The 24488-nt window shown below is 56.5% G+C and overlaps 15 protein-coding genes across 15 annotated transcripts; 10 read left to right on the forward strand and 5 right to left on the reverse strand.

The window, feature by feature from the left end:
* Positions 1-311: 311 nt before the first annotated feature.
* Positions 312-2534, forward strand: BBBOND_0310080 (tetratricopeptide repeat domain containing protein, putative; the record flags this gene model as incomplete). Its single annotated transcript, XM_012913837.1, has 6 exons — positions 312-341; positions 409-542; positions 579-911; positions 948-1149; positions 1187-1768; positions 1806-2534. The coding sequence occupies 6 exons, from the start codon at positions 312-314 to the stop codon at positions 2532-2534; spliced, it is 2010 nt and encodes a 669-aa protein (XP_012769291.1).
* Positions 2535-2546: 12 nt separating this feature from the next.
* On the reverse strand, positions 2547-3723 carry BBBOND_0310090 (hypothetical protein; the record flags this gene model as incomplete). The annotated part of the gene is made up of 5 exons (XM_012913838.1): positions 2547-2763; positions 3335-3387; positions 3442-3470; positions 3502-3585; positions 3675-3723. 5 exons carry the CDS (start codon positions 3721-3723, stop codon positions 2547-2549), a joined length of 432 nt encoding a protein of 143 aa, XP_012769292.1.
* Positions 3724-3828: 105 nt separating this feature from the next.
* Positions 3829-4493, reverse strand: BBBOND_0310100 (hypothetical protein, conserved; the record flags this gene model as incomplete). The annotated part of the gene is given in 3 exon segments (XM_012913839.1): positions 3829-3980; positions 4005-4076; positions 4091-4493. The coding sequence occupies 3 exon segments, from the start codon at positions 4491-4493 to the stop codon at positions 3829-3831; spliced, it is 627 nt and encodes a 208-aa protein (XP_012769293.1).
* A 333-nt stretch (positions 4494-4826) lies between these two features.
* On the forward strand, positions 4827-6791 carry BBBOND_0310110 (hypothetical protein, conserved; the record flags this gene model as incomplete). The annotated part of the gene is made up of 1 exon (XM_012913840.1): positions 4827-6791. The coding sequence occupies one exon, from the start codon at positions 4827-4829 to the stop codon at positions 6789-6791; it is 1965 nt and encodes a 654-aa protein (XP_012769294.1).
* Positions 6792-7180: 389 nt separating this feature from the next.
* Positions 7181-7518, reverse strand: BBBOND_0310120 (splicing factor 3B subunit 10 (SF3b10), putative; the record flags this gene model as incomplete). Its single annotated transcript, XM_012913841.1, has 3 exons — positions 7181-7228; positions 7264-7387; positions 7427-7518. 3 exons carry the CDS (start codon positions 7516-7518, stop codon positions 7181-7183), a joined length of 264 nt encoding a protein of 87 aa, XP_012769295.1.
* Positions 7519-7689: 171 nt separating this feature from the next.
* On the forward strand, positions 7690-7914 carry BBBOND_0310130 (hypothetical protein; the record flags this gene model as incomplete). Its single annotated transcript, XM_012913842.1, has 1 exon — positions 7690-7914. One exon carries the CDS (start codon positions 7690-7692, stop codon positions 7912-7914), a length of 225 nt encoding a protein of 74 aa, XP_012769296.1.
* A 285-nt stretch (positions 7915-8199) lies between these two features.
* Positions 8200-12167, forward strand: BBBOND_0310140 (Uncharacterized protein KIAA0195; the record flags this gene model as incomplete). Its single annotated transcript, XM_012913843.1, has 2 exons — positions 8200-8310; positions 8337-12167. The coding sequence occupies 2 exons, from the start codon at positions 8200-8202 to the stop codon at positions 12165-12167; spliced, it is 3942 nt and encodes a 1313-aa protein (XP_012769297.1).
* Positions 12168-12598: 431 nt separating this feature from the next.
* On the forward strand, positions 12599-13031 carry BBBOND_0310150 (hypothetical protein, conserved; the record flags this gene model as incomplete). The annotated part of the gene is made up of 2 exons (XM_012913844.1): positions 12599-12844; positions 12888-13031. The coding sequence occupies 2 exons, from the start codon at positions 12599-12601 to the stop codon at positions 13029-13031; spliced, it is 390 nt and encodes a 129-aa protein (XP_012769298.1).
* Positions 13032-13483: 452 nt separating this feature from the next.
* On the reverse strand, positions 13484-14299 carry BBBOND_0310160 (hypothetical protein, conserved; the record flags this gene model as incomplete). The annotated part of the gene is made up of 1 exon (XM_012913845.1): positions 13484-14299. The coding sequence occupies one exon, from the start codon at positions 14297-14299 to the stop codon at positions 13484-13486; it is 816 nt and encodes a 271-aa protein (XP_012769299.1).
* Positions 14300-14762: 463 nt separating this feature from the next.
* On the forward strand, positions 14763-15650 carry BBBOND_0310170 (hypothetical protein; the record flags this gene model as incomplete). The annotated part of the gene is made up of 1 exon (XM_012913846.1): positions 14763-15650. The coding sequence occupies one exon, from the start codon at positions 14763-14765 to the stop codon at positions 15648-15650; it is 888 nt and encodes a 295-aa protein (XP_012769300.1).
* Positions 15651-15885: 235 nt separating this feature from the next.
* BBBOND_0310180 (hypothetical protein, conserved) lies at positions 15886-17037 on the reverse strand (the record flags this gene model as incomplete). Its single annotated transcript, XM_012913847.1, has 1 exon — positions 15886-17037. One exon carries the CDS (start codon positions 17035-17037, stop codon positions 15886-15888), a length of 1152 nt encoding a protein of 383 aa, XP_012769301.1.
* A 1084-nt stretch (positions 17038-18121) lies between these two features.
* On the forward strand, positions 18122-19023 carry BBBOND_0310190 (hypothetical protein, conserved; the record flags this gene model as incomplete). Its single annotated transcript, XM_012913848.1, has 2 exons — positions 18122-18126; positions 18165-19023. 2 exons carry the CDS (start codon positions 18122-18124, stop codon positions 19021-19023), a joined length of 864 nt encoding a protein of 287 aa, XP_012769302.1.
* Positions 19024-19774: 751 nt separating this feature from the next.
* On the forward strand, positions 19775-20509 carry BBBOND_0310200 (40S ribosomal protein S6, putative; the record flags this gene model as incomplete). The annotated part of the gene is made up of 1 exon (XM_012913849.1): positions 19775-20509. The coding sequence occupies one exon, from the start codon at positions 19775-19777 to the stop codon at positions 20507-20509; it is 735 nt and encodes a 244-aa protein (XP_012769303.1).
* A 387-nt stretch (positions 20510-20896) lies between these two features.
* Positions 20897-21873, forward strand: BBBOND_0310210 (V-type ATPase, D subunit family protein, putative; the record flags this gene model as incomplete). The annotated part of the gene is made up of 6 exons (XM_012913850.1): positions 20897-20946; positions 21005-21122; positions 21162-21461; positions 21496-21561; positions 21597-21676; positions 21720-21873. 6 exons carry the CDS (start codon positions 20897-20899, stop codon positions 21871-21873), a joined length of 768 nt encoding a protein of 255 aa, XP_012769304.1.
* Positions 21874-23113: 1240 nt separating this feature from the next.
* Positions 23114-24372, forward strand: BBBOND_0310220 (60S ribosomal protein L18, putative; the record flags this gene model as incomplete). The annotated part of the gene is made up of 4 exons (XM_012913851.1): positions 23114-23230; positions 23329-23601; positions 23764-23821; positions 24068-24372. The coding sequence occupies 4 exons, from the start codon at positions 23114-23116 to the stop codon at positions 24370-24372; spliced, it is 753 nt and encodes a 250-aa protein (XP_012769305.1).
* Positions 24373-24488: the final 116 nt, after the last annotated feature.

A 24488-nucleotide genomic window follows, 5' to 3' on the forward strand; every position in this document is an offset into this window, starting at 1 on the left:
ATATGTAAGAGGCGGTGCCCCGCGCAGTGTCGTTGTAGGCTTTGTTGCCGGGGCGCTTTCGCCAACGATCCCTGCTTTTGTTGAGGCGGTGTCTACCGGTCGCAGTCGACCATATGCACGTGCCTGAATAAGATTGAAAAATTTTCGTGTGAATACCCTAGCCGCGATTGAATTTTGAGTGCGCCGCGCGATCCGCCCTCCGTGTGATGCCACGGCACTTCCGCATCCGGCGTTGCAGAGCGGAATCCACCCCGTTTTATCCGGCACCTTTTCTTCCTTTTTAGGTCCGAACTGCGTGCTTTGTCTTCAAGATGGCGCCGTTCGACCCTTCGAAGCTCCAGGTAGGCTACGTCGGTGTCTGGATTCCAGGCTCCAGCCGCTCGGAAACACGACTTCATCGCCGCGCAGGTCAAAAACAAGATGCCTGCGGCGGTGCAAATCACCGCGGAGCAGATCTTGCGTGACGCCGTGGAGTGGCAGAGCCGCGAAAACCGCGTGCCGAACAGGACGTTCGTCGACCAAGATGAGCTCGTCTACTACAAGTGGGTGGCGCCACGCTGGCTTTGACATGTGCGCAGGGCGCAACGGAGGAAGGAGTTCGAGGACACGCTGCGTCGGCAGCGTCACCACATCGGCACCTGGATCAAGTACGCGCTATGGGAGGCCAACCAGCAGGACTTCCGCCGCGCACGCTCCGTGTTCGAGCGCGCTCTCCAGGTGGACGCGAACAACGCGAACCTGTGGCTTCGCTACATCGAGACCGAAATGAAGAACAAGAACGTGAACGCAGCGCGCAACCTCTTCGACCGGGTGGTCTGCCTCCTCCCGAGGGTGGACCAGTTCTGGTTCAAGTACGCGCATTTCGAGGAGCTCCTAGGCAACTATGCCGGCGCACGTACCGTGTTCGAGAGGTGGGTTAGGCAATCCTAGCGACGCACTGGGCGCAGGTGGATGGAGTGGAACCCGGATGAGCGTGGCTGGATGCTCTACATCAAGTTCGAGGAGCGCTGCGGTGAAATCGACCGCTGCCGCCAGATATTCGAGCGCTTCCTGGAGCATCGCCCCACGTGCTCGGCCTTTTTGAAGTTCGTCAAGTTCGAGCAGCGGCAGAAGAACTACCCCCGCGCCCGTGCGGCGTTTGTGAAATGCGTAGGTGGCCTGTGCTCATCGGCAATCATGCATGCAGCTGGAGATAGTGCCACCCGAGCTGCTCACTGAGGAGTTCTTCATCAAGTTCGCGGCGTTTGAGACGTCGCAGGCCAACATCGCAGGCGCGGAAAAGGTCTACGAGCAGGGTCTCATGACGCTACCGCGCGAGAACGCGGAGCTGCTCTATCGCACGTACGTGTCGTTCCAGAAGCAGCACAAGGACAAGGAGACGATCGACAACCTCATCGTGACCAAGAAGCGTAACGAGTACGAGCAGCACCTGCTGGACGAGCCGTACAACTACGACGTCTGGTTCGACTACATCCGCATGGAGGAGCAGACGCTGTCCGACGACGGTCACCCCGAGGGCATCGACCAGGCGTACGCCGAGGCGCAGCGAACGCGCATCTGCGAGCTGTACGAGCGCGCCATCTCCAACCTGCCGCAGGTCGACAACCGGCGGCTGTGGCGGAGGTACTCCTACCTGTGGATCGGGTATGCCATATTCTCCGAGCTCACGCTGGGGCAACCCGACCGCGCTATCGCAGTTTATCGCAAGGCACTGCAAGTGCTACCCAAGGAATTCGCAAAGTTCTATATCCTGCTCGCCGAGCTCCATGTAAGTTGCAACTTCGCACATGCCCATACCGCCGCAGCTCCGCCAGGAGGACCTCGACAGCATGAGGAAGACGTTCGGCATGGGCCTCGGTCGCTGCAGCAAGCCCAAGCTGTTCGAGGCGTACGCGCAGATCGAGCTGAAACTGGGCAACCTGGACCGCTGCAGGCACATCCACGCCAAGTACATCGAGATGTGGCCGTTCAAGCCCGACAGCTGGCTCGCGTTTGTGAACCTGGAGCTCATGCTGGACGAGCGCGAGCGTGTGCGCGCCCTCTGCGAAAGCGCGATCGCCATGGACCAGATGGACATGCCCGAGGTGGTCTGGGACCGCTACATCGAGATCGAGAAGGAGTGGCAGCAGCACCCGTACGTCCGCAACATCTACGAGCGTCTGATTCTGAAAACCACGCACATCAAGGTCTTCAAGGGGTATGCCGGTTTCGAGTTTGAATCGGGTTACCTGGACAAGGGAAGGGCGGTGATCGAGCGCGGCCTGGAGTTCTACAAGGCGTCGGGGCACCAGGTCGAGCGCGCTGGTCTGCTGGCGCACCTGCTGCAGATGGAGCGCCATTACGGCGACTCGGAGAGCGTGGCCAAGGCGAAGTCGCGGCAGCCCAAGAAGGTCCGCCGCAAGAGGAAGCTGGAAGACGGCTCCACGGTGGAGGACGTGGTGTACGTCTTCCCCGACGACGGCCTGCAGCAGAGCAAGATCCTGCAGGCGGCGATGCGCTGGAAGCAGCAGCAGCAACAGATGAAATCGAACTAGTATTTTAAGGTGTTACTTTTTGTTCCTGGGGCGCGCACGCATGATCGTGTGGGAGCTGTGCCTGCCCGTCTTCATGCGCTGCATTGCGTAGTTGTCCTCTAGCACCTCCAGGCGCCGCATCTCGTAGCGCATGTCCGGCTCCTGCACGCCTTTGCGCAGCATGGCATTAAGGCTCACCTGCTCCTCGTTTTCGTACTTCTCCAGCGCCTCCTTGATGCTGTCGAACGCGCTGCACTGAACCGAAATGAGACGCAGGATGTATTCGTAGTGCATCACACATTGTTACAAACACGTAAGCTTCGGATGGTAAAGCAATGGACACTACTCGGCGTAATAGCGCGGAAAATGACAACTGTGACGACGGTTGCAGACAATTCAATTGCCACTGAACATGTCAACGAGCAAATTTCATGATCAGAAATGGGTCGGCAATGCCACCGTGAGGCATTTGTGAAGAGCACGTATAGCGGCAGTGCCCATCTACCGGCCTAGGGCTGGAGAACCCAGATTGGTTATGGCCATATACGATCAAACCTCCACTATCGCCAATACTACACGTCGCCACATCGGCATAAACGCCATCTCTATGCAGCGCGAGTTCATAGAAACAGCACAAGCGCAAAGGTAACCGCATTCCACCATACAAAGACGCATAGTTATTAATACAGCGCCACAGAAACAAGGGATGCAAAGCACAAGCGACACGTATCACGCTAGTGTCACACTTATACACATTAATGCACCCAATCCACCTGGATAGACCACCTACCAGCGCTTCGAAGTCCTCGCGGCGCAGGTACATCAGCGGCTTCCGCTCATGATTGGCGACGCAGAGCAATGTCTCAGGCTGCAGCTGTTGAATTTCGATTGAACACGACGTACCTGGCCGTCTTGCACGGTGTTGAACACGAAGAACTGCTTGCCCCAAGGCTCGATCTGCACAGCATTCGCAACGCGGCAGGCGGACCTACTGGGTGGAGCGGCGATGCGCCTTCAGGCGGCCACTGGCCCATCCGCATGCGCTTATACTGCAGCTCTGAGGCGATATGAACTCCCTAGCGACACGGAACAGAAGTTACCCTTCCAAGCCTTCGTACGCACTGCGACACATGTAACCTTCCGGCTGCGACAACCACTAACCCGGGTAGTACTGCACGCGGCCGCGCACGGCGTAGCGCAACACCGACATTTGGCGGCGTTATAAAACGCCGCCGGGCGTTTCGGCGGGCACGAGATAGAGCTGGCGGTAGACAGCAGCGCTACGTACGTGATGCGATATTACACATTTAGGCGGTCAGCCGGTTCTAAAGTCAGACGCACGCTTAAGTGCGCCCTCGTAACCGTGGTAATCTGCGGAGAAGGCGCGTGCAGCGGGTCGCCCGCGCACCCGGCCTAAGGCGACCCAGCAGTGGAGTGTGTGGTCGAAGGTGACTCCGGGCTCTGCAACTGCATTAACGGCCACAAAGCAACATAACGCACTCTTTGGCGGCTCCGGGTTATCCTTGAGCTCTTCGCTTAGCCGACGCTGCATAAATGTGTGCCCTGGGCCGCTTCACTCACGTCCAGTTCCTCGGCGAAGGCGATGCTCTCGGCCTTCGACGCCTCGACGCCAAACTTCTTCACGGGGAACGGCTTGCCGTTTAGCTTGCCGAACTCCGTCCACAGCACTTCCCACTGCTCATTCAGCCGGTCGTATGCGATTTTGCAGTGCTGGAACTTCCTGTCGCAGTCGAAGTACCCCTCGTACAGCGACACTGCGGTGTTTCTCTCGGCGTGGGTCGGCCGGAACCTGCAGACACTGCAACAGCGACAGTTGACATCCGTACCTGTTCTTTGAGTGCGCCCGAAAGGCGTTGCCCACTCCCCAGCGGAAAACGTGATGCACGAGCCGCGGTCTGGTCGACTCCGGCGGGGAGGCTGGTGGACTGGGCCAACTCGGTTCGGGTATGGACAGAGCATCTACGTGCCCACCGCAATCTGCTCCACTAACGGATCCGTTTGCGCTATGCCTTGCCGCACTTTTACGACCCAGAGACGACGTTGCCGCGACGGCATCCGACACGCCGGAGAAGCAACGGCTCGAGCGCCGTAGCAGCATGCATACATATAATTGACAGGCAGACATCATGCCTACGTGTGAATTAGGCCCCGCAGCGACTGAACACCCGCGGAAGGCAAACCTACGCGCGCTGCATGGCCTTACACACCACTGCTATATAGGGCCTCGGTGATCGGCGCCGCCTACGATCAGGTGTTGATATAGCACCCGTATTGGCCTCTAAACTGCCATCCATGGATGATTTTCAGGTCGTTTCGTTCAACGACCTCCTATCGCACTGCGTCCAGAGATGTGTCGTGGATTGGCGCTGCTTCTGCTACCGGCAGGTAAACGACGAGTCGTACGTCGACAGCCATGCGCGCACTGGGATCATCCAGTTCGCGAGGGCGCAGCGCGAGGTGTTCCTGAAGCTGTACGTGCTGTACCGGTTCATGCGTGAGCAGCGCAAGCTGGACAAGCTCCTGGAAAACACGTACTCCTTCGAGAGCTACCTCGACAACTGCGGCCGGGACGTGGCGCTTAACCTGAGGAAGGTGCAGCAACTGGAGCTGCTGGTGCCGTGCCCCAACACCGCGCTGGCCGTCGACCTGCTTTCGACCGGCCGGTATACACGCATGCCCCTGATGCTGCAGCAGCTCGCGGAGTCGGCCACCACCAACTCGGTGCCGCTGCCACCCCTGAGCCCGGAGGAGGCCGACCCGACCATGGAACGCATATACAGCGAGTACCGCATGCAGTTCCGGAGATCGGAGTGCAGCCGCAAGCAGGTTGTGGTTGAGTACAACAACGCGCAGTGCACGCTCACGCGGGAGGGGATGTTCAGAGTGACCCTTGTGTACGACTTTTACTTGTGGCAGGTGCTGCTGGCCGTGCCCACGCTGCTGGAGCGCTTCGGGTGCAGCACCGAGGGCGAAACGCGGGGCACGTTCCTCTCGCTGTTGATGTATGCCGTGGCGATCCACAACACCACAAACGATCGGAATATCTTCGACGTGGTGTACGAGTGCGCGAACCTGTACGTCGGGAAGATAATAATGGAACGGCTGAAAGGCCAAGCTGTGGACTACAGGTCGCTCAGACTCATGGTGACGGACTACACCTATTACGTGTCGTCGGAGCCGGAGCGTTCGCTCCTCTCGTGCTCAGACGTGGAAATAAACGACCAGCAAAGGCTGGTGCTGGACGTCAAAACCTTCCCTGGGTTCAAGGAGGGCGATGTCGAGTCCATCACGCTGCGGTTCGAAATGGACGGGCGCGGCGACATCAGCGTGGCGACGCTGGAGCTGCCCGGCATGATCGCCGAGAGCGACATCACTGAGCACCGACTTGACCAGTGGCTGGACGTCTTGGCTAATCGCCTCGAGCGGTACCAGCTCGACAAACTGGATAACAGCAAATACGTTTTCATGAACTACGCCACGGGCTCACTCAACCTCAAGGGGCTCCCGGCGCCCTTCACCCTGGCCGAGTCACAGCCTCTGATGCAATGCATGCACGTTAGAGAGGCGCTGATGCAGGTGGGCAACGGAGAAGAGCCCTGCCAAGACCTATCCCGGGTGTTGCTGCGCGACTTCTGGCGCAACAAACCGTGCGAGTTTTGCGCACCTTCCGACAATGACGAGCAGGCGGAAACGCGGCCGAAAGCAGCATCGTCTCGTGACATTATCTCGCTCTACTTACAAGACCCCAATGGCGCGTTAGGTGTCCTCAGCGAGCGGCTGCGGGAGTTGGTTATTGACTTCTGGATTTACCTGGCGGAAAAGCCGACCCCTGTGCACGGCGCCGTCGCCTACCGGGTCGACAAAACGTTCGACTTTGTAAGCAAGGACGACATGCAACTCTACTTCACCGCCTTCGCACACTACGGGTCGATTGCCGGGCGGGCGCTTCTGATCGTCAAGGGATCGGCGCTGCAGGGCGTAATCAGGCTGACGGACGACCTATCGCAGTATGCGGGCTCGCGTAACATGGTGTTGGGGTTGGTTAACCTGGCGTCTAAGGTATCGCATCTATACGGGTTTACGACCAAGCCGCTCGCGCCGGCCGACCAAACGATCGTCGCGCTGCTGAGGGGCATAATGCTAACGGTCAACTACATGGGCGTGTGCGACTGCGTCAGCCATAACGGAGTAACGTCGCGTTTCAACTCCACGGAAGCCGCGTACAGCTTCCTGAAGACCATGATGACGATGGGATAGTAGCACTGAGCCCGTCGGCCTACGGCAGAGGCCGGTTGCTGGAACACAGGCACTAGCATATCACACAACCGTGCTTAAATGGCAATACCGCATGTATATAAGTTTCAATTTGGCGGTCGCGCACCCCGGCTGGGTACGCTGACACAGCTGCGTCCACCACGTCGACGTCGTGCGTACGTCACGCGGAATCCAGGTTCCATCTCCCATTAGCCGGTATGCATAGCCGTTAAAATAGCATCCACGATGCCCACAAAGGCGCCATGGAGACACGGATACAACGGAGTGAAAGTGTAGACAGTTTTACGACAACGTTCACAACGGTTCAGAGCCGGCAGCGCAGTGGGCCAATCCACGGCCGTACGCGCACGGCACATTTGAAAAATCCACCTCTAAACCTTGGGCTGACTTTTGACGCGCGTGATCGGCTTTGCCATGTTCTGCGACAGGTTAGGATGCCAATGTGCAGGCGTACCTGGAGGCACCGATGGCGGATGCGGGCAATGGACTCGTTCTCGCAGATTGAGAAGTACGCCAGGCGCGTATAGTGCCCCGCGTGAGAAGCCAAGGTGTCGCGCTGGATGTTGAGCGTCCACTCCCTGAAAAACGCTGCGAAGGCCACCGCGGTGTCCACCTACCACTTGGTGTTGTTCACGTGACCGGTGCCCTGGTACTTGCTCTGCAAGTGCTCGAGCTGAGCGTGGATATTGAACCGATCATACCCGGACATTTCGCCGCGAGAAGTTCACTCTGGAGAGCCGCTGAGGCCCGCCGGGGCACGCGCAACGTGGGCGCGCTCGCGCGGAGGAGGACCGGAAGTTCGGCTCATTCCAAACGAAGTAGTTGTCAGGATGTGATATTAGATAGGTTCGGGAGCTACGGATCGTGATTCTGAGGCACGATGGCGTCGGAGGCTCCGCCGGCCAGCAACGTGACACACGAGGACGAATTCTCGCCGCCGGGACTCGATCACGACGCGCTGCACTACTCGAAGGTCCATCAGGACGCCGTGATAAACGATTCGGAGGTTCCGAATCCGCTGGCGGAGGTCGTATACAATCCGCCCATCGGCCTGTCTACCGACGAGGTCAACCGCCGCATCATCGCAATACTCACGGTAGGTTGAATGAGACGTGCGTCGTGGCCGTTGGCGCGGGTGTGTACTGTATCGATTGTGGCTCATGGGACAACTTGCATGCGAACGCATGGAGTGACGGGAAGGTTGTAGACGGCACAGGGATAAGCATCGGCATAGGCGGCACGGCTTACATACCAACGGCTCGTACCACGCTAAAATATCCACGCCACATACAAATGTGCCGGAATCTGTTGCCATTTTGCCCCTGATCACAAATTTGCCGTGAGCTTTACCTGCCCCGTCGTATCACCAACCGATACCCACTCTGTAACAATGTCAGATCCCATCTGCGATATGACCGCGATGCTGTCGTGCTCGTTGTTCTTCATGTGCAATTCGAATACGCGCCGCACCACAGAAATGGCGAACGTGCCGCCCACGTACGTAAGCGAATGTAACATCACGTTCAGGAATCGCTGCAGAAGCACGAAACAGATGCCGACGGCAGGTCATACGTCGAATCTCTATTCAGAAAGGACCTGTGTTTCGGCACAGTCGCAATTATCGGCGTACTTACCCTTGTGGCCCAAAAGAATAGCGCCAGGATCCCGTGCGTCATTTATTTCGTGCTCCTCACAGGATGGCTCGCGCTCAACGCGTTCGTGAAGTTGACCATGAAGCGGATCCGCAGGTCGCGGGTCGGCGAGAGGGTCAAGGACATACTCAACTCCTTCCGGAATGACATTGGATCAACGTTTCACTCCGAGCTGGAGCAGAAGAGGTTCTCGTTCGACCCGCCAAACTCGGTCCTCATTCCGGTCTACCGGAACCGGGAATGGAAGCGGCTGCCCACCAACGTGCTGGTCTCCGGCGACGTGTTCAAAATGAAGCCCGGAGAGGTGTTCCCCTGCGACTGCAGGATCATACTGAGGTGTGACGTCGACGGTAACGTCGTCCTGGGTGACGAGGTCTTCGAGTTCGGAAGCGTCTGCGGCAGCGTGGGCGAGCCCAAGCCGAACGTCGAGTTCATTGACGGGACGTTCGTTGCCGAGAGCGACGCGATGCTGCCCCAACTCAAGGCCTTTTTGGACACGAAGCTCTACGGCAACCCGTTGGTCAACCGCGGATGCGAGCGCAACGTCTTCGAGGCGCCCTTCGAATCCACTGGGGGATCCTGCAAGAACTCGGTCTGGGACCTGAGTGACAGCACGCACTTCTCCAGGATGCATATTACCAACATCGAAATGTCAGTTTACCTCCTCCTGACCGCGGTGGTGGCACTGGCGCACGGCTGGCTGAATGGGATCAAAGAGTGGACTAGCTCTCTGTTCGTGGGGAGCACGCTCCTGATTTGCTTCGCTTTCCCTGGGTTTGAGCCGCTTGTACAACTGGCTGACATTTGGGGGAACGTCAAGCTACAGACGCTCTTCAACTGGCACAACGAGAAGAGGCTCACCGTGGATATCTGCCCGCAGCTGTCGAGCTCGAGCTCGTCCACGTTCATCGGAGGCTCCAAGGCTGGTTCCGTCGACAGTGACATGGACGCCAACCAGATCCCGCTGGTCAACCACCTCAAGGAGCTCAACAAGGTGATGAAGCGGGGCCTCGACAGCGCCGGCAGCCTGATACACGTGCTCTCCTCCGTTACGCTGCTGTGCTTCGTGGACGACGTTGGGCTGCTGACGGAGGGGTGCGCGACGCTTCAGGAAATCGCACTCATCAAGGGCAACGACATCGAACGGAGCAACACCGTGAGGTCCAACGGTGATTCTCCCTTCAAAACCATGAATTCCACGTCCTCCCTAAAGATGAAGTCGTCAATCGAAAGTGACGACTCGGGTTGCGTCAGCGTCAAGAAGGGGGAAAGCTACCGGGAATGCGCCACCTGCGGGATATCGAGCACGGGTCACGAGCACCTCGTCATCCTCGACGTGTACTCCGACTCTTCACAGTTCGGCAAGCAGTACGTCAGGTTCAACAACGAGGACGAGCGCGGGTGCCTCCCGCAGCTGCTGCCGCTGTCGTTCGCCATGACGGTCACGCAGTTCCCGCGGTACCAGCCGCCCTCGCTGTTCAGGCTGCCTCCCGAGCTCATATACACGTACATCGGGATGCTGTCCAACGAGAGCTTCTGCGATTTCACCGACTGCCTCTGCACCTTCACCGGCTCGATCGGGCTCAAGCGCTCGTTCAGCCGCCGGTTCCGGTTGATGAGGTTCGTCATGCTGATCGACGAGGCGCACGGCCCCAACGGGATGCTGCTGCTGTTTTTCCTGCGCGACCCCAGGAAGCAAATCGTCCAGATGTTCGCCAAGGGCAAGCTGGACATGCTGCTCGAGCGCAACCTCAACTACCACAACCACCAACAGGGCAAGATCCTCGCGGTCAACAGGCTGATGAAGCGGAAGCTCAAGGAGCTCAACATGCAGTGGGTGTCGTCGGGCATGGTGTCGTTCGCGTACGCCTACAAGCCCATCCACCTGGAGGAGTTCAACATGCTCATGGCGCACCTGGACTCCACCACCGTCTTCACCGTGAAGACGGGCAAGTCGGAGGGCCGGCGGAAGCGCAAGTACATGTACCTGGAGGGGGCCACGCCTATATCGATGCAGCTCGGCGGCGAGTGCATATACAGCTGGTTCAAGCAGTTCAAGAAGCAGGACAAGAGCGAGGCCTCCGAACCCTGGGACACCATACCCAAATCGACCAAGAAGCGCATCCTCAAGGGCTACCTCGCCGATATGGTCAGCGCGTGCCTCAAAAATACCGTGCTGCTTGGCATGTCAGCTGACAAGCGGCTCTACCCCAAGGAGGTGCCGAGCCGCATCCAGTCGTTCCACGATGCGGGGGTGCGCTTCGTCTACTTCAGCAAACATGACGAGCGTCAAACCAGGGTAACGGGGGCGCACCTCGGCCTGGAGACCAGCTGGAACTCCATGATAAGCCTGGCTAACTCCGAGCGTTCCACGTACATCAACCAGGATGGCAATGTCGTGCTGCCCAGCGGTATCGAGAACATCAAGCGGCACATTGAGGAGGTCGACGACATCCCGCTGCAGGTCTCCCTGTTCGCGAATTGCAACCCGAAGAACACCGCCGAAATGCTCGGGATATTGCGCAACAACGGTGAAACCATCATGTGCATCGGCGGAGGCCTGCGACCGTCCAACTTCTACGTGTTTAGGGAGGCGCACAGCTCAGTCTCGGTGGCGCAGGGGTACCACCCGGTGTGCCGCTTCTGCCGCGGTAAGCGCTGGAGCGGCGTCGCGCGGGCGCACATGTTTGATGAGGCACTTCCCGAAATGAAGTTGTCGGCGGCGCTTACCAGCCTGCCGTGCGACCTGCAGACTTCGACCATGTACAAGGTGGCGGACCCGTACTACGTGATGGAGATGCTGTACGAGGTGTTGCGAGTTGCACGGCACGTGTCCACGAACATCCAGGAGTCGGCTGCGTTCATGAAGCTCGCGTGCCACTCGTTGGCCTGGTTGCTGTTCCTGCAGGCCTGCACGGGGTTCGCGGATTTCATCCAGCCCTTGGACTTCGCGCTGACGCTCTGTGCGTACGTCCCGATGGTATCCATTTCGCTGCTGGCAAACCCGCCGGACGATAAAATAATGCAGACTCTACCCAACAAGATACACAAGGACGACCTCAAGGTGAAGGGCAAGAGCATGCTGCGCAACTACTCGCGGCTGTTCCTAGCGACAACCCTGACGGCTCTCGGATACTGCTTATGCCTGTTCATAATAAACAAGACGGTCGCCGCGGAACTCGCCTCTGTCGGGGTTTCGATGGATATTGGAACCTGCGACTCCCCCTTCCGAATGCCACTGCGGCAATGCGTCCACAAGGTGCGCGACGCGCTAACAGCCCATCGACAAACTCTGGGCGAAGATAAAGTTATCGTGCACCCCGACACGCCTCACGTGCTCGCGCAGCTTTGCGCCTCGGTGCTCCTGGTGTTCAACCTCGCCACCGCCTCGAGCTCGTGGGTGAACAAGTACGGCCATGGCTCAAAGTGGCCGTGGCACAACACCAACTGGATGTTCACGTCGTTCGCCGTGGTGTTCTGCCACATAGCACTCGCGGCGCTGAGGATTGGCATATCACATATATCGTCGAAGGAGGTCGCGCTGCTGTTCCCGCTCCAGGTGATCGGTTTCGGGCCCGGGCTGGCGCTCATGATCGTGATCTTCGACCAGCTCATCAAGCTGCAGCTGCGCCGCGAGCGCAACATCGAGCAGAAGTTTTTGGAGCTCCTGTTCTCCACGCGGCTCGGCATGTGGAGCCCGAAGTGACGGGCTCATATCCGCACGGCTGCGTTGCGCGCTGGCTGATGTACCTCCGGCGAATATATACTACTTAATGCTGTATGTGTATAGAAGTTGTGCAGCACCTTGCGCCAGCTGCGCGCTATCGTCGCCTTATAGGCTAGGCGGGTGGCGGCGCCACTATCCGTGGTACATGACCAATGGCGTCCAACAGTTACAAAAGTGAATCGTATACACATCACCCGCACACACAGTACGCATATAGCGTTTGTAAGTAAATAGGTCCATTAAGGAGCCAACAGGAGATTCATTTGAGTGGAAGGGTGTGTCCACGTTTCAACATTAGCGCGCCTTCCATCCCAGTATCCCCTGGAAACCGTATCGCGATATCTTCCGGGCGCAACACATGGGGTACACATCTTCGCCATAAGCCTTTTGTTGCGCTGTGCCGGCCTATCATGGAGGACTGGCAGAAGTGGACGCGCAGGACGACCAACGCCGAGGCGCCGAAGAAACCGCCGCAATACCTCTTCTTTCCGAACCGCACGGCAGGGCAGACGTACTTCATCACGGTGTTGACCGGTATCGCGATTCTGTCGCTCTCCTTCGGACTGCTGAAGTCGGCCGAGGGCAGCCAGGACAAGATCGCAAGGACGATACAGAACGACACCCGCATCCGCACCTGCGACATCAGCAACGAACACGTAAGTTGCAAAAGCAGTATGTATTGCTAATCCAGAGCAGCAGGCCATATTCCTGAAGCACCGGGAGGAGAACCAAATCAGGCGCCAGCGCAGGTACCTCAACTTCAACCCTAAGCCGGCGGCGGCCATCCTCATCTCTGACCCGGAACTGCGCAACAACGAGAAAAGCGGCCACCTGGATGTGTAGCGTGTGGCTGACCGACATCACGCAATTTATTTCTGCAACGCGTTCTGCTGCCTACCCATCGCATATTTTGCTGTATCTATAGCAACGAGATAAGTGGCTGTTACTGTAAGGCTATGATGCATCATCTGGCCATGTCTCACCCACAAATGTAATCATTAATCGCGGTTTTTAACGTCAGGATTCTTAGTAACGTAGAAGTCGTGCGGCATATCAATGCGCCGTGCTTTCATGGACTGGGCCAACTACCGTGCGTGTCTACAAGGAAGTTCCAACCCAGCTACGCATATAACTACTATAATAGCACGAACTCCAGTGACAGTCGATGTTTAATGCTTCATATGTTCAGTTGCTGCAGTTACCCGGAGCCGAGGGCACTGCCACATCGGTTTGGGCCTGCTCAACCACGGGCGTACATTACGTAGTAGTGACTAACGGCATGGCACCTCAAACATTCACTGCGAGTCGCTGTCGCTCTCCAAAAATTGGCGAGTCAGACCGCGCGGTCCGTAGGTGGTCGACTGCTGGATGCGGCGGAAACGCTCGTTCTCCCTGACCATTATGCGATGTCGCTGAAGCGATATCTTGGAAGAGACGGCATCGGCGATGGAGGTCAGCGTCATGCGCTGGCGCTTGGCACCCACGTCCTTGGAGCGCGTGAACTTGTTCTTCAGGATGTTGGAGAACTTCATCTGCAGCCGGTCGGTGATCACCGCGTGCACCGGCTTCAGGTCGGGCCGCGAGTCCTCCAACAAGAACACGGTCTCGCTGCGGTAGTCGACGTTGAAGGGGGTCTTGCCCACAAACAGGGTGAACGTGCCGTCGTCCCACTCCACGAAGTGGGTGTTGGTCTCAAGGACGCCAAAAGGCTCGGAGTCGCCCTCGGGAGCCTGCCCGAAGCGCCAGCGCATCATCGCGGCGTTTTCGCTGCTTTGCGGCTCCTCCAGCAGCTTCGGGTTCTGGCGCAGCCTCTGGCGCTCCTCCATCTCCGTGAACGGGGACGCGGACATCGAGACGGCGAGAGGGAATTTGCAGATTACCAGATGGTGGTCTCGCACGGGGTAGGCGGAAGACGGGATCGTCTTGTTAATCACCTTGCGAGTGACCGGCTCCGGTTTAACCTCCAGCGCGGCAACGGCCTCGGCCGCGGGCGCTGCGAACTCCTGAGTGGGCGGGTCCTCGACGGTAGTCAGATACGGGGCGGTGTTATCTTCCACGGACGACTCCTCGGAGTCCTCGAAGAGGCCGTGCTCCAAATCGTCGTTGGCCATTGTTAATGTGCGGCTGCAAACGGCACAGACGATGCAGTAAATCGGCGGACAGAGGCACCGCTAAAACACGAAGGTCAGCAATCCCAAGTCGAATCGATTAATGAATTCCTGCGACGGGGCGATTTTACAGACTACTTTGCGTACACAAGGGCCTGCTGCTAAAAGGGATGAACCTCAGTTGACGAAATGCCGTCCTTACACGAGAGCGGCGACACGAAGGCATGGGCGCTCGTTAAGGTGTAACCGGGCGTTGTGAACTTGTTGCTCTCACCAAGCGGCCATAAATGTTGTAACACACAGCTTTGTACAATACACTTGTGTCGCGAATATCTAGCGTCCACCAAAATCGCAACGCAAACTCGCGCCTACACCCACAACACCGCCCAGACACAGCGCCAACAGCCGAAGAAGCAGTCCCCAAACACCGTTGCAAATGTGAAGGACCGCTAAATGCGAATTCGCGATGGAGTCTGGGCGCCGAACGTCGTCTATATCGTCAAACATCTACAGATCGCAGGATGGAAGGACGCGGACGTCAAGCTCGATGAACGACGAAGTCCACATCTCATTGGGCAGCAGTTCGTCGAAGTACGTGAATAGGGACAGCCACAGGGATCAAAATCAAGGGCGTAGCTCGACGCGGGATGACGGTCGGGACCGCGGCTCGGACCGCACGAACAGCGCGACTAGAAGTGATGAGAAGGGTGAGCCCACCATCAAGAAGAAGCCGGAACCCACTGCCGCGGTCACTCCTGACAACGAGGATCTCATCGCAGGCCTGGCGCTGCAGCGGCTGTGCGACGAGAAGCCGGATCTGGACACCCTAGCGAACTCGCTCATGCAGCTCTACGACCATCTGGAGTTCTCGACCGGCGATCCGGATTCGCGAGCCGAGCTCGTCGACCGGATAGCGCTCACGGCGCTCCGGGTCAAGGTCAAGATGGAGTCGCACATCAACCGCGCCAACTGGCGCATGAGGGCGGCGATGCAGTACTCGCGCCATCTCGAGGCCAAGCGCAGGTGCATCCAGAAGAACGTGAGTGCTCAGCGCCACATACGCGCATTAATTATCGTACAGGTGCCCAGGATCGAGAACAATTTCATGGGTATGTGCCGCGACCAGCACAGGAGCAAGGGCGTCAGCGAAATCTACGACCGTCTGTACAAGGTGCTGGGTAAGATCCCAGAAGTGTCGCAGTTGGAGGTCAGGGAGCAGCGCCTCAAGGCGAAGCACGCGACCATCCTCTCCAACATAGACAACATGCGGCGCCAGATTATCGCCCAAAGATCGCAGCTGGAGACTATCTGCCAACTCATGGCAGACGTCGCAGCAATGGGGACTTCCTCTTAGAGTCATGCCTCTGTACTGTAATTTAACATGTGTCAATTTTAACACGAGTTTGTGGTTTGCGCTTTTGCGAAGCTTGACGGTTGTCGAAAATCGCCGTACAAAACTGGATGTTGCTGGCTGCAGATGATGTGGCGCCTGGAAACCTCACCCATACACCCATCTCTGTGTCCGTTCGCTTATTCGCGTTTTGCCGCGTAGCCATTTATTCGATCCCATGCCGTGGTTGTATCGGACACTACCCAAGAATGCGCCTCAGGTAGGGACTGCCGGAATTAAGGAGCAGACGCTTGTAGTAAGCGTCCACTGATGCAATCGCAGCACTCAGGTCGACGCTATCGTCCAGCTTCACCGGTGGGACGGAGAGCACTGACCACCCGTTGTGTTTCAGGAATGACTGCTTCATCTGCGTGGGGCCCGTGCGCATCGGCGAGCTTGCTTCGGCAGCATCGCAGACACACGTGAAGTGGAGCGGACCGTCCACTTCAAGCGCGATCCTCTCGCCGTCGCCTTCTATTGCGATGTCTATGCTCAACAGGTCAGGGGTCAGGAGCTCCACCTTGTGGGGAACGCCTAGCCGAACTAGCACATCCGACACGTACCTCTGGCTGGTAGAAATCTTGGAGTCCTTGTGACCGTAACGCAGCTCGTGCAAGGTCGCAAGACAACGGTCGGTGAGCCCATTCTCTTCGATGCCACCCAGCTTCAAACACCGCAGAATCGTGTAGATCTGGTGCAGGTGCGACTTGCGGCGTAGGCCTGCGCTGGGCTCTGACAACGTCTCCTCCCACAGCCGCTCGATGATAGCGACATCAATCCGGTCTAGGCAGGTGTTGCGCACAGACGCGCCCCAGAAAACTCGAATGGCCACGCTGCGATCTATCCCGGGTAAACTGCAGAAACGCAGCATCCGCTCAAACAGGTCCTCCAGGGGCATGTCGGGCGCCGTTATAGCAAGCGCCCATGATGCAATTGCTACTGACTCCTGCATACGCCGGGGGTATGACGGTGGTTCGTGGTTGAGGTATCTGAGGACGTACTCGGAGAACTCACTGCACAGCACGTCCAGCAGCGCCTTGTGATACAGCCGATTGTCGCCGATGAACTTGAAGTAACGACACCACAGCCTGGGCACGTCACCCGTTGGGTACAGTTTGTTGCGATAGATATGGTTCGTGATCATCACGAAGAAGTCGCGGTCCATCGACGAGCAGTTCTTCAGCAGGTAGAGCACGCGGCCCATGACGACCGGCGACGTGACCTCGCCCAGGTTCTCGAGCAGCTTCAACCGCAGCAAGTTGGTCACGCTTGAATCATCCAGGGTCGCCTGGGACAGCCGCTCCACGAGCCCGCACATGGCATACAGGCTGAGTCGGCTGTGGTTCTCCATGACGTAGCGGTACACGTGCTTGGTCCCGCCATCAGCACACTCATGAGTGAGGCGGTCGGCACCATTGTTAACACCAGGCACAGACTTGGGCGGCCTACTTTGCACGGCACTGGCTCCGCGGCCCTCGGAGGCTGTTCCCAGCCATCGACAGCCAGGTGCCTTACCTTCACAAGTTACGGCATCAATCCGGCATCTAGACAGGACGCTTCTTGCGCGTATCGGGCGCCACACAGCCGAATGCAAGTGCCGGCAGCCATTTCGTGGAGCACCGTGAGCGAGAAGCAGCCGCTGGTACATCACGACGGCATTGCCGTATACCGAACCCTTGAGCAGCGGTAACTATACGGAGCCAACAATACACATTACTTTATAGCGGAATTGCGGTGAAAATTAGCGTGAGAGTGGGCGGGGGTGATGGAATCCAAACTGTGGAAGGCGTACACCCATACCGACTCGTAAAAGAGCCAGTTGCTAAAGCTGGTGTCCGGCATTACCGCGAGAGTGCTTTTTATAGGTGGAATGGTAATTATTGGTGCCTTAATGTGTCGGCAGTGCAGATTACTACGGCACAGTGGCATTACGCAGCAGAATCACGAGGTAACGCTGCGGTAGACGAGAACGGCTACAAGGGTTGAGCCAGCACACACACACGCAAAAACCTGTCGCACACGTGTGAGCCTTTTCATGTGGCAGCGGCGAGAGCCATAGTGATCGAAATTTAGAAGTGGCACGATGCGTCTAGTAGCACACACACTGAACAACGCAGCGCCAGTACCGCTGACACTCGCTATTAATTAGCAGGTACGCTACATAACGAAATTGCTGGACTTAAAGATTTCCGCTTCGTCGATACACATTGCTTTGTCCGCGCAGTCCTCGCAGCGTGTGCTCTGTCCTTATCCCCATACAAGCGAGGCCGGACGTGGAAGGCGAGACGAGGGGCTCCACTTCATCATAACCGAGAGACTCAACGTTACGACTCCAATCGCTCCACGAAGTACCGTCTTCCCCAAGATATTATCGCCTCCGTGCGTCCGCGCTCGTACACATTCCACCTCAGCATCTCAGCATTAACCTACCCATAATGGCGTTAGTCGATGAAGCGCATCTGCTCATCTGCTTTTCAGGCTCTCTCCGAACGTATTCTGGGCACAGACAAAGGACGCGGTCTACATGACCGTCGAAGTCGAGCACAACAAGGACACACACATCGACATCAAGGATGAGGCCCTGGCCATCAAGGCGAAGAAGGACGGCAAGGACTACGAATGCGTCATCAACTTCTACAAGCCCATCAAGTCCTCAGAGGTCATGAAGGCCGACGAACGCTTCCTCAGGTTCAAGCTCCCCAAGGCTGATGAGGAGAAGTGGCCAACGCTGAACAACGACGGCAAGAAGCACTGGCTCAAAATCGACTGGGACCGCTGGGTCGACTCTGACGCCGAGGACGACGACGCTGCCAGGGACAACTTCGACATGGGTAACTTCGGGAACTTCGGCGACTTCGCGGGCATGAACCCCGGCGCCTTCGACGACGACGATGATGACTACATGGGCGACGACAGCGACTTCGACAAGAAGGGCGATTGCTGCAGCATCGGCGACTGCGCTTGCGACAAGTGCGAGTGCGGCTCGGTCTGCAAATGCAGTGCCAAGTGCAAGTGCGAGGCGTGCCCCTGCGAAGTCGACTGTGACTGCGACGCCGAGTGCATGAACGCCAGCGGCTGCTGCAGCAAGGGTGACTGCGCGTGCGACAAGTGCGAGTGCGGTTCGATTTGCAAGTGCGGTACCAGCTGCAGCTGCGGCGACTGCCCGTGCGACGCCGAATGTGACTGCGGCGCCAAATGCCTGACCACCGGCGGCTGCTGCGGCAAGGCCGAGTCTGACCGCAAGTGCTGCGAAAACTGCACCTGCGGTAGCGACTGCGCTTGCACCCCCGAGAACATGTGCGCAGCCAACTGCAAGTGTGGCGTTGCTTCGGCCTGAGCGGCAGTAGCGTGATTTAGCGAATTGGAACGTTAATACTAATCAATCGATAACGTGAACGTAGTTCGAGTTTCATGTAGAACGCAGTTCTCGATGTAAACGCTTTTTGACATTGTGCTCTGCACCCTCCCAGAATCAACCGTTGCGGGGGGACAAGATGTAGGTGCAACGCATACGCATGGTGATGGGAATCTGCGCGTCAAAATGTCGATTCCGTCCATAACACGGCATGGCGTAAGCTTAGATCGGGAAATAGACCTCTCGGATGTATATCTCTAAGGAGTGTGCATAGGGGCAATCAGCAGTGTCTTATGGTAGGCAGACTCTGCTACGCACGTCGCACTTCTATGGCGATACGTCAGGAATAGTACGGCACTATCACTAGTAGTCCAACCACGGCAGTGGTGCGTAACCATTAGGCGAAAAGGGGAGATGCGGGACCAGGGAACGTTGGATTCTGTGCCGACCGAGCGATACACTTGAAAAGGGGCGTTCACACCGGAACACACCGCTCCAACACCAAAATACAAATTAAAACATGGCATATTCCTTTCAAAAACACGGTGAAACATGGCATCGACGTCGGCAGCTCCAACGCGCCGGGCAGGCGCAGAGCCCCCCACTCCCACGGGACCGCGTGACTAACGGCCGCCCGGCTCAATCACTAAGATCCCACATCGGTAGAACCGTTTTTTGCCAACATAACAGCCCGTGATATCCTCATTGGCAGGCTTCCTGGCGCGCGATCAAGATGAAGCTCAACCTCGCGAACCCGTACACGGGTATGCAAAAGACCGTGGAGGTCGACGATGAAAAGCGCTTGCTCCCCTTTTTCGAGAAGCGTATGGGAGCCGAGGTGCCCGGCGATTCGCTCGGGGACGAGTTCAAGGGCTACGTCTTCAAAATATCGGGTGGTAACGACAAGCAGGGTTTTCCCATGATGCAGGGTGTTCTCACCGCCAGCCGTGTGAGGCTTCTGCTCAAGAAGGGTATGAAGTGCTACCGTCCGCGCAGGACCGGTGAAATGCGCCGCAAATCCGTCCGCGGCTGCATCGCCTCACCCGACCTCTCCATCCTCAACCTCGTTGTCGTGAAAAAGGGCCCCCAGGAAATCGCCGGACTCACTGACGAGGACAGGCCACGCCGTCTCGGTCCCAAGAGGGCTTCCAAGATCCGCAGGCTGTTCAACCTCGGCCCCGAGGACGATGTCCGCAAGTACGTCATCAGGCGCAAGATCGAGGGCCGCAACAAGACCAGGGCCCCCAAGATCCAGAGGCTCGTCACTCCTCAGAGGATCCAGAGGAAGCAGAGGCGCGTTGCCCTCAGGGTAGCGAAGGAGAAGGCCTCCCGCGAATCCCTCAAGGCCTACTTCAAGATGATGGAGGAGTACAAGGCCTCCAAGGCCCCCGCCACTGAGGCCGAAGCCGCCGAGGTTGCCACCCGCAAGGGTAAGAAGGGAAAGAAGGTACAGAGCGCTGAACAGTGAACGTGATTCGTGCTGGCGAGCTTAGAAGGCACTGTGATAGCGGTGGCAATGTGTAGGCAGACTGTAAAGAGGTGGAGGGAGCTAACACGCCGAAATTGAAGCGCCAAGGCATTGCAAGGCCGTGACGTATTAGGACCCCTAGCCGAACAGCGAGTTTTCCGATGGCGTCCTGGTCGGATGAATCGCAGGCGAACCTATACATCCAAGGGTGGGCAGGCCTATGACCAAAGGTATGCCTACAAAGCCAAGTCAGCCGCAGATGCGCATCTGAGGATGGCAACTGACACCCAGGGCTGCTCCTACACACCGCCGACTGACGCGGCGGCGGAGAAGCCACCCAACAGGGAGCCGCGGGGCTCCGAGCAATTAGCGCACACTTTTAATTCTATGCCAAATACACGATGCTATTTAGAGACGCAAAATGAGCACCGCTTCGAGTAGGCCTTTGCCGTCGCGAATGTTCGTTTCCGTGGCCGCCGCCGTAACGTGATGCAGGACGCTTCAAATCCTGAAGCAAAAGCGAACTAATGCATTCCTCGGGTATTCTCTGCTGAAGCGCAAAAGCGACGCGCTCACGTCGAAATTCAGGAAGCTGCTTAAGGAAACCATAGAGGTGTGTTGCAGACTTAGTGTCGCCCATACGCCTCAACAGGGCAAGGAAAAGGTCATTGAGGGGTTCAATGAGGCGTCTTACGCGCTGGCTAACGCGGTCTGGTCGGCTGGAGACTTCAAGTCCCTGGTTGTGGAGTCCGTCGGACGCTCCGCGGTAACGCTGCGCGTCCGCACTGAAAACGTTGCGGGGGTCATCCTGCCAAACTTCGAGCTCAGAGTTGATCCCACCGTCGATGTTATCGCAAACATTGGACTAACGTCAGGTGGAAACGTCATCCACTCCGCCAAGACGGCGTATCTGGAGTTCCTGGAGACCCTGACGGCACTGGCATCCCTCCAGGTATGACGTAGCTGTAGCACGTAAAACGGTGCAGGTGTCATTCATGATGCTCCAGCAAGAGATTAAAATGACAAACAGGCGTGTCAACGCGCTCGACAACGTAAGACATCTCACGCACCAACTCATGGGATGCAGCTGGTGATACCCACCATCGACAACCACGTGGAGTACATCAAGCGTGAGCTGGACGAGCTCGAACGTGAAGAGTTCTACAGGTGGGATGCGTCGTGCTACAGTTGTATTCTAACCATTACACAGGCTTAAGATGGTGCGCAATATGAACCAAGATGACGATGTGCCTATGAAGCCAGCATCTTCCGGTTCACATGATGGCGGATTTGATAATAATTCGAGGAGTTCAGATCCACCGAGCGTTATATTCGACACGGTGGACGATGATATTGTAGTATAAGCCACAATGGCTCAAAAACTATAGGGACGTTAATTCTCTTTCATATTGTCTAATGTGCTATGTGGTCACGTTTGGCATGAGCGTATTTCCGTGTTTACCACGCTGACGCCTCTCGTCCGTTGAGCTATACGCGTTTACCTTCTGGTTTGCTGTCTAATTGAGATGATCGATGTAATTTTTTGGAAAGTTGTGCTTTACTCCGGAGTAATATCCAAACGTGACCAGACTCCTTAAGGCGTGTCGTACATCTGGGAGCTCCGTCCGGTGCGCCGAGGCTGTGAAGCACTAAATGGACTCTCTACCACGCTATTTTAACTATAATGGATACAAATGCCCAATAAGGAGCGAAATGTGCGCTTCTAACTCAATGCTAAATCATTCAGGAGATCATCGACTTAGTTATCGGCTTACATTATATAGGCATAATTACTTATTGGTAACCCACCCTGATATAATCCTGTCACTCATAGCATATAGAATATTCGACTACCGTTACTAAAATACGTTTGACGAGGTGCTTCATGTCACATCTACGTATTAACACTGATGGCCGAACAATGTGGAGCATCGTCACATCGTCCAATGGAGATAAACGAAACGTGCAACACTCTAGTTGCATCTCATGATATCGCTCACTGAGAACTCTTTTACTTGGAACCGGCGTTTCTGCACGCCTTTTAAATGTGTGTCTGCGAGTCTACCGACACACATCTACACGGAAGACGGGAAAGCTGTTGCCAATACGTAAACGCCGACGGACTACTGCTGCGTTGTATATTCACCAAAATGTGGTCATACTGTTCTTAAGTGAACGATCTTGCCGTATGACGTGTTCGACGCTGGCGTACATCACCTACGGCCCACCAGCAGGCACTCGACCAACTACTCAGCGTCCAGATGTCGCGATCACAACCCTTTATTGCTAAGTGAGACATTGTTAGTGACATTGCATTGCTATTTCCCAAGGCCTTGTTATTTGGTAGTCGGCGGATTCATCCGTTACAAAAAGCATATAGATTCCAACCAATTCTCACAGCGTGAACGAGAAGTCTAATGTTCTTCCATGTACATTTGTCGTGGTAACGTTGCACGCTGGTTAGATGTATATCGCTTAAAGCTATTTTTCTCCACTAGGGTCAACCGACACCGCGCTCTTTCCGGCGGGTGGCATACCACACATAAGCGCAACACTCAGCCAACCGTTATAACTCCACATGGTTACTTGGAGCGACTTATAGTAATGTGTGTAATGTCAAGACGAGGTCGTTTTCAGCGCGGCGAGGGTCGCCATCTGTGTAATCTGTCCGGGCCCCCTAGTGGGGGGAGCGCGTCGCCCGGCTCGTTTCTACCGCTAAGGGCCTTACAGTCGTATTATTTACTTTGATAATCGGTGATTCCCATATTCATTTAAGATGGTGCGTTTCGTTTGTTTGTTGCGGTCTGACTATCCTGCAGGGTATCGACTTGAAGAAGGGCGGTAGGGTTAAGAAGCCCGGACGCAAGGCCTTGGTTAGCAAGGACCCCTACCTGCGTCTTCTCGTAAAAACCTACAAAACTCTCGCTCGTAGGACGTCGAGCGCGTTCAACCGCACTGTTCTCAAGCGTCTGTTGATGCCCCGACGCTTTAAGGCGCCCATCTCCCTCTCGAAGTTGATCAAGCACATGAAGGGCAGGGAGAACACCACTGCCGTTGTTGTAGGCACTGTTACAGGTACGTTATTATACCGTGTTTGATATTACGTGGGACGTTGGTTGGTCGGTGTGTCGCTTTGTTCTCGCTGTGCTGCACCATTGCGTGGTTCGTATTCCGCGTGGTTTCGGCGTTGCCCGACTCCATCTACTCTTTGTGTGTACGGTGGTTGTTGCTAACTTTTGTTGGTTCATGTAAAGGACATGATGATGTACGTTTCTACTGAATCGCGACGGTCTTCTGACTCTGCTGGAGAGGGTAGAACTTACTGATTCCTCGACGCATGGCAATTGTCGCGTATTGTTGCATTGGCACATTTGTTGTTGGCTCATCTGTGCATTTTGTTGTTGGGTTTTTCTGTACTCGTATGTTCTTGCTGTTGCCATGAGTTATGGCATGAGACATAGGCAACGGGTTTTTCATGACTTGTTACTTTCTATAGTGCGTGCATTGTTCGTATGACTCAATATTTAATCGTTTGGATCGCGTATGACTCCTTATCAGATGACTTGAGGGTCAACGAGGTGCCCAAGTTGAGCGTGTGCGCTTTGCGTATCACCCGCACTGCTCAGGCTCGTCTTTTGAAGGCAGGCGGTGAGGTTCTCACCTTCGACGAGCTCGTTGCTCGCTCCCCCACCGGATCTAAGTGCACGCTTTTGCGCGGTGCCACCAAGGCCCGTGAGGCCGAGAAGCACTTCGGCAAGGCCCCTGGTACCCCCGGGTCGTCCACCAAGCCGTATGTGCGCTCTAAGGGCCGCAAGTTCGAGAAGGCGCGTGGTCGCAGGAAGTCTTGTGGTTTCAAGGTGTAATCGGACTTATTCTAAAAATTCTTTATTAGGGATTCATTGGGTTATAGTATTAGGGGGCGAGTTGTCGGGTGAATGTTGCTTTGTGCTCGTTGTGTCTTGGGTGCCGCAATTATTTG

Source organism: Babesia bigemina, assembly GCF_000981445.1.
Source record: "Babesia bigemina genome assembly Bbig001, chromosome : III".
Lineage (NCBI taxonomy): Eukaryota > Apicomplexa > Aconoidasida > Piroplasmida > Babesiidae > Babesia > Babesia bigemina.